The 13,688-nt window shown below is 37.1% G+C and overlaps 1 protein-coding gene across 3 annotated transcripts; it reads right to left on the reverse strand.

Moving 5' to 3' along the window:
* Positions 1-348: 348 nt before the first annotated feature.
* On the reverse strand, positions 349-13,256 carry LOC120536713 (interferon-induced very large GTPase 1-like). Of its 3 annotated transcripts, none has more exons than XM_039765168.1 (3): positions 13,169-13,220; positions 7,828-7,939; positions 349-7,050 (listed from the first exon to the last, which is right to left on the reverse strand). In XM_039765168.1, the coding sequence occupies exon 3, from the start codon at positions 6,566-6,568 to the stop codon at positions 953-955; it is 5,616 nt and encodes a 1,871-aa protein (XP_039621102.1). In that variant the 5' UTR covers positions 6,569-7,050; positions 7,828-7,939; positions 13,169-13,220; the 3' UTR covers positions 349-952. The 3 variants fall into 3 exon arrangements, with proteins under 3 accessions (XP_039621102.1, XP_039621101.1, XP_039621103.1); XM_039765167.1 differs by having other exon boundaries at positions 7,828-7,975; positions 13,169-13,211; XM_039765169.1 differs by lacking the exon at positions 7,828-7,939 and having other exon boundaries at positions 13,169-13,256.
* Between the last annotated feature and the right edge of the window lie 432 nt (positions 13,257-13,688).

Here is a 13,688-nt window from a genome sequence, read left to right on the forward strand (position 1 = left end):
GTGACAGGGCTGATCCAAGCAACTATAGGCCAGTAAGCTTAACAAGCATCACAGGAAAATTAATGGAAGGAATTATTAAGGATAAGATTGAGCAACACATGGCAAGGACAGGAGTTATGCAAACCGTCCCAATGAGGACTGGAGTTCACAGCCTATATCTTACTGTTATCCATTAAGAATGCCTTTTTAATAACCAGAATTTAGAAAGTAGTAAGAATAAAAGAGTTCTACGATTGAGGGACACTAGTTCATTCTAGCTGAAAGAATATTTTTTTTAATTTTCCAAAAACGTGACATACATACAGATATAAATTTCTAATTTAGTGTACCTAATTTAGTGTACAAAATTAGGATACAATACCTTAGTAAATAACATACTTGATTTACAAGAAGAATTAACTCTAAATTATAAATCTGGTTAGAACATATACCTGCAGACATTGAAACACTCTAGCCAGGGATCCCATATATTTATATTACAAAATAATACCAGTTCACTGCTTATATACTGAACATACTGTACATTGGTCACCTTAATTATAAATTAATTAATCTACAAGTGATCATGCCAACACAATATGGGCAATTGTCATCTCTTTATATTTCGGTAAGTTTGATTCAAAGCTGGCATACCTTTAATAAGGTGACAACTTCAGGGTTCTTAAACTAGTAGTAACCTGCCAAGCTAGGGGCTGGCACTGTCGCTTAATGCAATCTTCTCATCTTCCTTCTGCAAAATGGATGATAGATGGACTAGACATCAATGACATCACGTCCAACATCCTGATCCCACCTGTTCCACCCTTTTCCTCTGAAAAACAGACTCCCATCTGAAAAGAAGTCTTCTGCAGTTATTATATGTTTATTCTGTTTTTGAAAATTTCGATTATATAGGGATCACCTTTTTGGATGCCCCAAAACTTTATAATCTCTTGTCTCATTCACGTAAGTTTCATTTTGTATCCATAAGTGAGTTCATAACATCTTCTTTTGTAAAACGATTCCATTCTGGAGGAATGTCTTCTAAAATCCCATTGTACTCTTTCTCCAGATCAGACTTAAATTGACACAGAAACCATTTCCATAGGGGTTGTGTTGATCGATCTGGTTTGATGCTCCAATTTGCATATTCAGGGCCTGCTTTTCGATATTGCTTATATTGAAGTTTTTTGTTATTTTTGTGAAGGACCATTTTACATTTGCTTTCCACAAGGCTGGAGCAAATACTTACAACAAGTCTGTCAGTACTATGCCACTTTATACCACTGACTCCTTGGGGACGGTGGAACCGGGTACTGTGATCACCTTCATGGTCTGTGAAGGAATTTGCACAGACAGCATGACACAATGGACATGTCACCCAGCATCCATTTAACTGCTGAATCAGCATTTCATCAGGTTGGCAGCTCAAAAGTTTCCGGTCAATAGGTTGCTTACCATTAAACTCTTCCTTCAGTTCATTCACTGCATTGAGCAGAGAATTTTCCAGAGTGTCTCTAAAGAATGTAATGTCCTGAGGGTCCACATTTTGATAACCCCTGAAATCATTTTTTGAGAAGAACATTCCATCACTTTGTCCAGCAAAAATGTTAAGCCATGCAAAAGGATCAGTATTTTCTTCATCAATGGTAAATCCAAACAATTTACTAATTTTAACCCCAATCTTGTTAAGGTGGTCTTGGAACTTCAGCCCTATTTTTTCATTGTTTAATGAGAAGTATTCATCCACACGTTTCCTAATAAACTCCTCATAATAACTTTTGGGAGAACTGGCATATTGAATAAATTCCTGAAAATCGCACTTTTCCATTAGAGACTGTAAGATGTGTTGCTCGAGATTAGCTCTGTCTCCATTTAAGGCTGGGTCACTTTTCTGACTATCTTTAATTACAAAAGGGGTGACTTTTTTGAAGGCTTCTTTCCGTATTGTTTTCTTAACATTCTGTGTGATTTTGTCAGCTAAAAGAGCAGCCATTGTTGTTCCACTACACAACATCTTGAAAGACTCAAAAAAGTCTGATTTCTTTCCTTGTAGATATTCCAAGGGATTGTTAGCTTTCTTAAAAGTGTAATGCATCTCCTGAAAACTGTGCACGGCTTCTTCACGTATGTGCAGTGCCACATCGATTGAATATTCTTTTTTAATTTCAAACCTGTGTTTATTGCAATCACAATGTTTTACCTCTTCATAAATTTTCTTCATCATTTCATGGATATAATTCTGATTGTAATCTGCCATTGTTGTCTCTTTGCCTTCTATATAATCTCTTGCATTCTGTATAAGAGTTTTCGTGAGGTTCCTCATACATTGATGATCCTGTTCATCTATGTTGTATATAAATCCATCTGTTATTTTCATTACGTTTTTCAACGGGTTTCCTTTCTTCATATTTAGATATATCGAAAAATCAGATGCTGTTGCCACTTTTTGGTAGGTCTTTCTGTCTCTGCAAGAACGAATTAATTTATTTTCAAAATGTTCCGATAATGTTCTGTCAAAGTCTGCCTCTATAATGGGATCTTCAAGTTGAGGCATATCAGACTTAACTCTAGTTACCCACTCGATCCAAAGGTTTTCAAAAGCTTTTTTCAGTTCTGTTTCATCTGTGGCTTTGTCTTTAAGTTGAAGGGCCACCTCCTGGCTCTTTTTCATCAGCTCCATTTCATATTTACTTTTTTGTTCTTCCACCTTTCGAATACTTTGTATCATCAAACTAAAGCTATCCAGTACTCTTTTAACTTCTTTTATGAGATCTTCTTTAAGATTTTTAAAATTTAATTTAATTTTCCCACTCCATTGAGCTAATATGTCTTTATCTTTATCATTTTCAAAGTATTGCTCTATTTCGGTTTCAAGATTTTCGTACTTCTTCCGAATTTTTTCTTCCAGATCTAATACTGTTACCTCTCGCACAATATGATTTTCAATTTGGCTCTTCATGTCGTTTTCCATCTCCAGTACCTCACTTCTCAGCTGCCAGCTCCATTTTCCATACTCTTCGCTGAGCTTTCTATATGCTCCTACCTCCAACGTATTTTTAAAACTGAAGACAAAGTCCTCATCTAGGAGAGCAGACCAGAAGTCCTGGACACGAGCTTTAAATTGTGACATTTTTAAGATTCCCACCTGCATTTCCTCAGAAAACAGCATTTCCTTCAACTTCTGAACATTTTCACAATAACTCGGATTTGGAGGAGCCATCGGAGGGTTTCCTTCCCAAAGATGAGTGAAGTAATGGACGTGTCTGTCGATGTCAAACCTGATGACATCTTTAAACTGTGTAACATCACATACCTCCTGTTTAGCAGCGGTTTGGGTCATGTCATCCAACCTCTCTTTAAGTCGATATCTGCCTTCCCTGTTTCTTTCATCAGCTAACACATCCCCAACGTTCTGGTGAACGAAAATGCAACTTGGAGACAAATTAATCTTCTTCATTCTCAGAAATGCTTGAACAGCAATTTGAAGGATATCCTGCATGTCAGATGGATTCTCGCCAAATATGTTGACCAATGTGAGGTTGGCAATCCCAATCACAAATGTAGCCAGCTCATTGTCATGGTGTAGAGCTGATTTGTTTCCCAGTTCCAAAGCCCGAAGTCCTTCAGTGTCAATCACTAGAAGGTAATCAAACCTGAGGTCCTCTTGTCCCTCTTTGACTTTAATCAACTGCATGAAGGCTCCTCTGGTACACTGACCTGCACTCACGGCAAACTGAAGGCCAAACAATGAGTTCAGTAGGGTGGACTTCCCAGTGCTCTGAATTCCCAAAACTGAAAGAACAAAAATCCTCTTGTCTCCCAGCTTCTCAATGACTCTTTGAAGAACAGAATTTATCCACGTTACTGGAATATGAGAGGCATCACCATCCAGCAGCTCAATGGGATAGCCAGTGATCATGAGTTCAGCTGCAAGTTGCGGCAGAGTCAAGAATAGCTCATTCTTCTTCCCGGACTGAAAGTCTAGTGCTTCATAGATCTGGCCAAGTTCTCTCAGCAAAATTTCCAAACCCAAGGTAGAAGGTTTGAGTGAGGATGCCTCCCATTCTTCTTTCGCCATATCAGTTTTCTGACTCTTTTGTTTTACACTTCCTCCTATTGATGATTCCTCACCAGACTTTTGTGAATGGTTTAAAGCAGGAACTTCATCTAATCTTATTCCCAACCACTTTAAAAACAACTTTTTTTGGGTCACAGATAGTATTTTCAAGTATGTAATGAATTCTGCCAAAACTTCATTTGGAGGAAATCCTATTCTATACTGTTCTCTTCTGAGTTTACCTTTTTCACTTTCAATTGTACTTTTAGTTTGTTCAATACTTTGAATTTCTTTGGCTTGTAGACGAGTTAGTTCCTTATTTTTCTTGCACCAGCTATGCCAAAGATCTCCTTGAAGTGGAAAAAACAATTCTTTCACAGCAGATGAGGATACCTGCTTTAACCACGCCACTACAGATTCTGCCTTCACCATGGCTGCTTTGCAATCATCATCATCTTCATCGATTTTCAGATTGCTATTCCTTGCAATCTCTGCACAATTGTCCACAGTGACCATTACTTCTGACCTGTATAGCATGTCCTTAATGCAGATTCTTAACTTTTGAAACAGTTCAGCTTGATTTTGATTCAATACGGGTATCTTCACTTTATTCTTGTAATTCCCCTTAGGTACAGTTTCCTTGTCAGCACACAGACAGATCAAAGGGGTCTGGGACTTTAGAAGTTTCTCTAATATTACCTTTCCATCTTTGTTGCGGTCAGCATCGGTCATCAGGATAATGATGACAGAAGAAGTACAAAGGAGAAAATCAAGCTGCTTAGGGTGATCTCTGGCATCGCCACGCAAATTTGCAAAGGCAATACAGTCGTTAAATAGGTCATCGTCCTTTCCTCTTGGACAGTACCAGGAGATCTCAACCACTCCATCCATAAAGTGGCATTTTCCTCTGCTACCTTTGCAGTGTCGGTGGTAAAATGTATTGTGCTTCTGATTATTGATTACTCCATTAAGGATCTGTGATTTTGAAGAGAAACTTTGTCCCAGGCGGAGAAATGACACTATTGGAATTATCGTTTCACAAATGCTAGCATTTTTGCAGTCGACATCATTCTTTCCATTTTTAGATATACCTGAACTCTTCCAGCTTTTTTTAAGAGGTCGAAAAGACCACAAAGGAAATTCAATCATACCGGTAAAAGGATTTGGTACCAATAGTGGAAGAGCATATTGACAAAATGAAAGCTTAGATACAATATACTGCCAGAGCAGCATGTCGGCACAATGATAGATGGCCATCTGGACATCCATGAAGTGAATGTCTGTTAGATTTGTATTTACATCACTACTGCCTTCATTGTCTTCATTAAAAAAATCATCCACGCCCAGGTCCTCTGTTTCCTTAGTACAATTTTGTAAAAGAGACATTTTTTTCTCATTTTTTATTGGAACAACTTCTCTTGCTCTGTAATCCACCATGAAAAGTTTCTGGAGATAGAAAAATGGCAGCTCCTTCTCCGTAGCTGGCTGGCTTCTTTCTGTGGAAGACATGTCAAGGACTAGAAAGTCAGAGGTTGTCAGCTTCTTTGGACAGTAGTCCTTCAGACCAAGTCTTTCAATTACTCTCCACCCAGGTGTGTCTGGCATTTGATTCATTGTTACACTGTGCACTTTGCTCTGAAGCAACTTAGTTCCTTCCATGTTTGCAATCATTGGAAGTCCTCTCTGTACCTCTGGTACTTTCGTGTGATTTTTTATTTCATTGTTTATATCCTTAATTATAACAAGTTTCTCTTCAACTTCTTGCCAGTTGTTGGATCTTAAATCAAAGTTTGATAAGAGCTGAACAATGTCTTCACACAAAGGTTCTTGTAAATGAGAGCTGATGAAGTCAAGACGTTGGGTTTTCAGGTCAGGGGTTACTACATTGGATCCAGCAGTTAACGTAAGGCCAGTCAAAATCAGGAGGGCCTGCGATGCAGAAATGTTGTCAGTTCCCACGGTGTAATAGGTCTCAAGAGACTTTTGAAGTTCATCATGCCAGAGAGAAGTGCTTTGGGGCCCAAGAAGAGAGCCGAAAGTCTTGTCTGGTTTGGCATAACCCAAAATATTAGCAATAGACAGCAACAGGGACAATTCGTCTACTTTATTTTTTGGAAGTTCACCACCAGAATTGGCCTTAGCTTGATGTTTAATCTTTGCTTCAGGTGAGTGCAGCCATCTTCTCACAACAGCAGTATCCTCTCTTTTGTTTAAGCCAGGAGGAAGAAGAACAGCATGCATACGGAGCCACACACTTTTATTTGTCTCATGTGGAAATTCATCATATCGGGAAACAATCCTGGATAAAATATTTTCCAAAGAAGGATCGGGTAAACACTTTTTAATCCAAATATCAAAATTATGAGTCGTTTCATAGAGCTTCTTTTGAAATTCAAGTAGCTTTGATAAGATCTCCTCCTCTGAGCACACCCAGTTGTTAATGTCTACTAAAAAGTTGTCAGCCTCTTTCACTGCACATAAGTGCTTACATTTGGTTTTTCTATCCTGTTCAAGAATTATTGTTGCCATTTGAGAGATCAGAGATGGGAAGGGACAAAGTCGTTCCACGTTTTTGAATCCACAATGGTGGTGGGAAAGGAGAAATTACTTTAACTGTCTATCAAAGCACTTGACCTTGCATTCAAAATTACAAAAATAAAAAGTGAGCTTTGGGTGTGAGAGAAAAGTTTTTTTTTAGCAAAGTGTCAAAGTGGGTTCCAAGTCCTTTGGTTAACCTCAGTAGTTTTCTGTACAGTCTCTCCTAAATAATACTGTTTTCTTCTTCTTATTTTGCTTTGTTTTTTATATTTTTTAATTCTTAAAGTATTCTTTATTGTAAGCCTTTAAAATGATTACTTTGTGTGTCACCTTCACTTATGTCTTGTCAGCTTGCTTTCTCTATAAACAGCTCGATTGTAGACTTCGACATTCCAATGACATACAGTATAAGTATAACCAAAGGTGAAAGTTAAGTGAGGATTTTTCAATCAAAACTTTTTGTCATGATGTATCTAAGAAAAAGAGCAGAAAAACCCAACATGTTTAGATACATTTCTCTTAAAAATAAATTGAATTGCTGAATTTAAGCTTCAGAAATAAAGAGGATATTTGGAGTAGATTTACACTCTTAAAAATAAAGATGTCAAAGCGTTTCTTCAGAGCAATGCCATAGGTGGAACCTTATTTGGTTCCCAAATGAACCATCCACATAAAGGTTCCAGATATAACCTTTAATTTACATCCCTAGGCAGTTCAGAAAATAACCAAAGATAATAACAGATTTTTGCAGTACCAATAGATTCCTGATTTTACAAGGACCCTTGATTAAAAGCACAGTATAAGTTCACGTTTTGCTGATCTGTTAGGGCCTCTTGTGATGGACATCCCAGTTGCCTTCTTTAAAATGCAGGTTCTGTAACAGAATTTTATGGCTCTTTACAGGGTTGTGTGGTTCCTCGTAGAACTATTGCTTGACAAAACACCATTTCATTCTGGGAAGGGTTCTTATACACACTGAAAAAAGTATAACCTCCATTCAACTTAAAATAATGAAGGTAATGATTCACACTTAATATTTTCAATCTGAAACAATATAATTCTTTTTATCTTATTGAACCCACAATTTTTAAGTTGAGGCAAATCATTTAGAGTGACTGGTTGTAATTCACTTGTTTTATACTGAAGTAAATCTATTTTTTAAGTTAAACATTTCTACAGTTTTCTGGAAAGTATGTTTTATTACAAGTTCTTATACTTAAAATTAACAGTTGAGAAACAGAGTTACTAACCAGAAATCTTCCGTTATGAAGGTCTGCTGCTGAAAATGACCAGACCTGTATCGCCACGTCCACTCCACTCGGGAAAGTGTTCTTCTTTTTTGGCAGTTGGAAAGCCAACACACTGGAAAGTTTGACCGGAAGAAAACACAAACAGCCCCTCAAACACAGCACACGAACAACCGAAAATATTAGGTTAACTGAAATAGGATTTTTACGTTTATTCCCACCACCATAACTTTCTTTGGTACAAACATTTTTTTTTTTACTTTGATTGAAATCTGAAACCAAATATTTCAAGCTACAACACTAAATAACTAATCTTAAATTGATTGAAAGAGAAAATTTACATTGAATGAACAACATCAATGTTAAACTTTTTTCATTGATATGAAGTTGCTGCTTTGAAAAACATCCTCAAATCTCTAGGCTACGTAGCAGGACCATAACATATTAACAAAACTTGAACATAGCCTGTATTATTGTACAGCACGGGTACTTTTAAAATCGTGACTTATTGGTGTTTCACAAATTGGTTACCATTTGTCATGGTTATTTAATGTATGCCTGTTATGGATCTAAATAAATAAAAGTCCATTCTGGAACCATCATATGGATGCAGGACTTTTGGTAGCCAAAAATGGTTCCTCTATGGCAGGGCTCTCCAACCTTTTTTCCACTGAGAGCTACTTTTACAAAATGAAACAGGCCGAGAGCTACTCCATGTTTTCTAACGTTTATTCTCATAGCTTATTTCAACCCAAACAAACTGAATAAGCTTGTTTTGCCTGAACATTTCCAAAATGTTGGTGTCCATAACTCACATTTTGCATTAAATCATCACAAAAAACTATTTAGTTCACCTGCAAGTGCATTTTGTATGTCTGTATGCATTCTCTAGTGTATCTCACACTATTGAATTAAAACATGAGTGCTGTCAAAACAAAGCAATGCAATTCCAAATCCACAGATCTGACTTCTTCATTTGTCATTTTGTCACATGTCACTGTTTCACTTTATTCACAGGTCCAGTTGCACGTGTGATGTTAGTGAGATGACTGGCACTGCATGGAGTCAACAAGAGAGGCAGGGGTGTATGGTGGAGTGTAGCCACTCAGGTTCACTCTTCTGGAGTCATTTAAATGTTTGTCTGTCAGTCTTGTTCTGAACTTTGATTTCATGACATTCATGTCAGACTCACAGAGGGATGGAGACCCAGACAAAGCAGACATTTTCAGTGCTGCTTGGTGAAGATTCTTATAGTTATCTGGCTCTACTAAGTTTCAGAAATGCTGAGAATACTGTTGAGACTTTAACTGCACATTATTTTGAAGGTTTACAAATATATAACATACATGCATTATTTTCACTTTTACTTTAAAACTTTTGTAAAAACAATGCTTGTCCTTTATGTACAGCCCTGGGCGTGGTTACATCTCTTTCTCCCAGGAGGTATAACGCTGCTTGCGTTCTGAAGGGGTTGAACGCACACTAAGGAGATGCCGTCAGATCATGTTGTCTTGCTGCTGCTGGCGAGCTGCCTGTTATGTTTTTCACGCTATGTCTCTGCAGCTCGCGTTGTGAAGGGGAGGCTGAACTCAAGCTAAGGAGAAGTGGATGGATCATCTGCTGGCTTGCTGCTGCTGCTGGCAAGCTGCATGTTCTGCTTGTTGCATCTCGTTGTTGTAAGAGCAAGTGTGTCTGCCAAAAGCATTCCAACAACTGAGGTTAGATGTCTGTGAACTTGTTTTAAATGTTGTCTTACTGCCTTGTCTAGTGTGACGTTAAAGTGTCTTTGGCAGGGCTCTGGCAGATCATCGTCTCCCTAGTCTCCCTCCCATGATTTTTTTTTTTAAAACAGAGATAAAATCCAATGTCTCCCAGTCTTTATATCTGTCCGCTTTTCACGAGAGAACTACTTAAGGGATTCAGATCGTGTTTTTTTCTATAATATGCTTTAACATTCCGGTTGATTTTGCAACTTCTCTCATTTCGCTATGTATCAGAGCTTGCAATTTCTTTGTGCGAATCTGGTGAAACATGCAGGGGGCCGAGGAGAGGGGCCTTCCTCACACACTCGCCAGCTTTGGGGCGACCATAACTCCACTTAACTAGGAGCGAGAGATCAATTTAATTCAACTTTCTTTGATATTTAAAATAAAGTGTTACTTGGGTCTTGATGAGTTTGAGTCCGGATATTCTCTTAAGTGTATGCCACATTGAAAAGATAGATTGCAATTCAGATTGTGGATCGTGATTTTGTGTTAAAAGGATCGTAATATGATTTTTTTGGAAAGCCCACCTCTAATTTGAATAATCAAGTTTTCAAATTTATGTAGGATTCATTAACCCTTTGGCGAGCTGCTTGGAAAGGGGTTGTGAGCTACCGGTAGATCTCGAGCGACGTGTATGGCATCGCTATGGAGAACCACGTCTGTCTCTTTTACAAGCGTTTGCATTTAAAGAGTTGGTTTATAGAAGAGTATATATGCGAAACGCGGGTGGAAGACGATTTGGTCCTTAGTTGTTATAGACAGAAAAACAGTAACTACAATACAACTGACTAGTTTAAATATCGATCAAAAATAGTAGTAAAAAGTAAAACGTAATAAAAAGTAAAAAAAAAAAAAAACCTATATTAACATATCAGTAAAACAACATTATGAAATACTTTATCTTCTAACTTACATTATATAAACGTTGCTTTTTTGCATTTCTGTTCGCATATTGTTCGGTTTATTTTTCTCTTTCTTATTTATTGGAGAATTCTTTTTTCTACATTTTTTTCGAGGTTCATTATCAGCTCTTGTCGCTCTTTTTCCGTTACGATCTAAATTTCGATGTTCTTGAATAATTATTTTTCTGTCTTGCCATTATAACCGACTGCGCTAAAAGGCGAGTTAGCACTGAGAATGTCTCGGAGAGATGATGTGCGCAGTACGAGTAATGATTTGGGCGAGCGGTGTAGAGCGAAGAGGTCAAGGCTGAATAACGCAGACAAGACGGAAAACGTTTTTAATATAATGGAGAGATTACAATATAACCTAAATCACACTTACAAAAACTCTTTTAAAAATTGAAAGTTAGGAAAAAGTACAAAAGATCAACAAACGATATTGACAAGATAAAAAAAAGAAAAACTTGCTGGGTTAGGCGCCAGCTTTTCTGCGTCCCTGTTCTGGATTACGTGGGTTTAGAGAATGGATGGATTGATGAAAAGATAAAACATTTTTAATTTACTTCACCAAATAGATATTTTTGTTCATTACGTATTCTGTCAATTTGCAGGTTTATGTGACGTTTGATAAAGGTTTGCTCAGACCAGACCACCGCACAGCGCTTTTTTGATGCAGCAAGTTCACAACGCGGACACGCGGGCGCGACTTTACGTTTGTTTAAACAATGACTTCAGGAGAGGCGATCTGACGTGTAAAAGAAGAAAATACTGAATACAAAATATAAAAAGTAAAAGTGACCTCTCTCAAGCTGCATTTGAAACAGTAAAGTAATTCGTGATTTACCATGTATAATGTATGGCTGTAATTTAACTTTAAGCAACTGGCGGACGAGCTGACAATCATTTAACCGTTAAAAAAGTGGCTGTTTTAATAAAAAAAAACAATGCAGTTAACAATTCTAATCATTAACATTGAACTGCTTTTAAATTATATCTTACAACCTTGGCGATTCAAAATAATTCTATTAATACAGTATTGTAGGGTAGGGTAATTTTACCCTAATACACAGTGTATTTACCTCTGTGAGATCAACTGAACACGAAATGTATTAAATATTAAAAAAATGTCACCAGTTATTTAATTTATTGGATGTAGTCCATCAATTCCAGAATGTTATAAATGTTGTCTATAGAAAACATTACTTTTCTCACAACAATGTGTGTTACACTTCCTCTTTCATAACTACCAAAACACTCAGAACACATTGAAAAATAATTTCTCTAAATATTCTTAAAATGTTGTTGCTCTCAGTGCATAAATATGGGGGTTTTATGGAAGAATTGGCAGCTTTGTGGCAAAGGGGTGTTACCCTATGCAAATATACTAAGGCTATGCAAATTTAGAATTGTGTATCATTGTGAGTTTACGGCAATACAACAATTAAAACAGTCTTGCACTTTGAAACAGTTAGCTAATACTGACAGCTAAAACACTGTTTAAATTGACCTTTACGTGAATTTATCAATTTTATATGACAATTTTATTACATTTTTTTACTCTGCAAATATACGGTTAATTTACTTATAATGTATTTTACTAAATTTGAACGTTTCTCTGTTTTAAGAGTAGATGATGTTAAATGAGCATATTCGTTCATTATCAACATATTTACATTAACAGCGTCCTTAAAAAATGAGAACAAACAACAGCCCTTTATTGGGCATGATATATATCAGTTTCTTAAGGAAAGAACGTGCAACCATCAGCAACACTTCCAATGGACCTTTTCAATGCCAACTAATAAGAACGACATTAAATAACAGACGGTTTTTCATTCAAGACGTATTATTTTCCGGCAATCCTTTACATGTTTAATTCATCACTGGTTGGACGTACTCTAAAATGTGGCTAATGCTAAGGGTGCGGATTTTGGAGTAAAAATCAGTTTACTTTCTTTTTGAGTATCGCTTTTAGTTACATTTTAGGGCAAAATCACACCTTCTAAACATCTGTACGAATTAAATCTGAGAACTGAAAGGTGATACATTTCACTGCCACGTACAGTGCTTTATTCTTATCTACACACACTTTCATTTACTTCTTTGGCTGACGCTTTTATCCAAGGTGACCTGCAACATTTATGACACGATTGGTTATATTTCTTTTTTGGTTTACCAATTGGAGCACAGATAGGTGAAATGACTTACTCACCGTCATACAGTATCAGTAGCGGGATTTGAACCCATACATTCAGAGTTGGAAGTCTAAAGCCTTAACCACCACACCACACTGCCTACATCTAACCTACAAAAAATAAAAATTAAAAGTGTAAATACTGTGCACATATCGAGCAGTGTATTTATTCTAAGTTGACTCGTATTATCATAACAGTTTATTTGGTGTGCAGAAATTGCTCAGTGGAAGGCATATAATCCGAAGATTGCGGGTGAATGGTTGTATTTATAAATCTGACGTTTTACTGCCGCGATGTTTCGCATCCCCTAAAGTTCTCCCCTTTAGTGTTTTCGGAGACAGCGCGGATGCGCACACACACCCACTCGGTGTCTCACAATTATTAACACTTTATGCCGTTTCTTTATTCTGGTAGTTTACTTCTGGCTTCTACATTCATATTTTGCCTTGACATACGAAGTTTTGCATTTTTAAATACTCACCTTTCTATGTTTTCCGGAAAGGCATAAACGCAAACACCTACTTTTGTCCGCTTCTGGAAACTTTGAAGGTTTGAAGGTTGGAGCGGAGGTGTCTGAAGCGCGTCTCACGCGTGGTATCCAATGAGAATTAGCGAGAGACTGTGCGGGATCACATGTGACAGAAGGATTAGAAAACATGTCGAGTCCTCAAGATCGTGGAGTTTTGTTATCGATCTTCCTCGCCCCACACTTAAAATGAAAAGAATGCCTTGGTAATTGCTGAGCCACTGAGCCATCATTAAAATTAATATTAATTGCATATTCTATTTCATTATAGTTCACCACTTCGCCGTCCATAGTGTCCAAAACGCTCTGGGGATCTCAATAGCGTTTTGCACAATTTTAGCAAAATGTATTCTCCCAGCTTGTTGTTCACTTTGATATTTGCTTAGCATTTAGCGCTCTTATTTTTTAAAGCTTACAGTTATACGAAGGCATGGAGATGTAAATAATATATTCATATAATAACACCTTAAAAGTT

Source organism: Polypterus senegalus, chromosome 10 (genome assembly GCF_016835505.1).
Source record: "Polypterus senegalus isolate Bchr_013 chromosome 10, ASM1683550v1, whole genome shotgun sequence".
NCBI classification, from domain to species: domain Eukaryota; kingdom Metazoa; phylum Chordata; class Cladistia; order Polypteriformes; family Polypteridae; genus Polypterus; species Polypterus senegalus.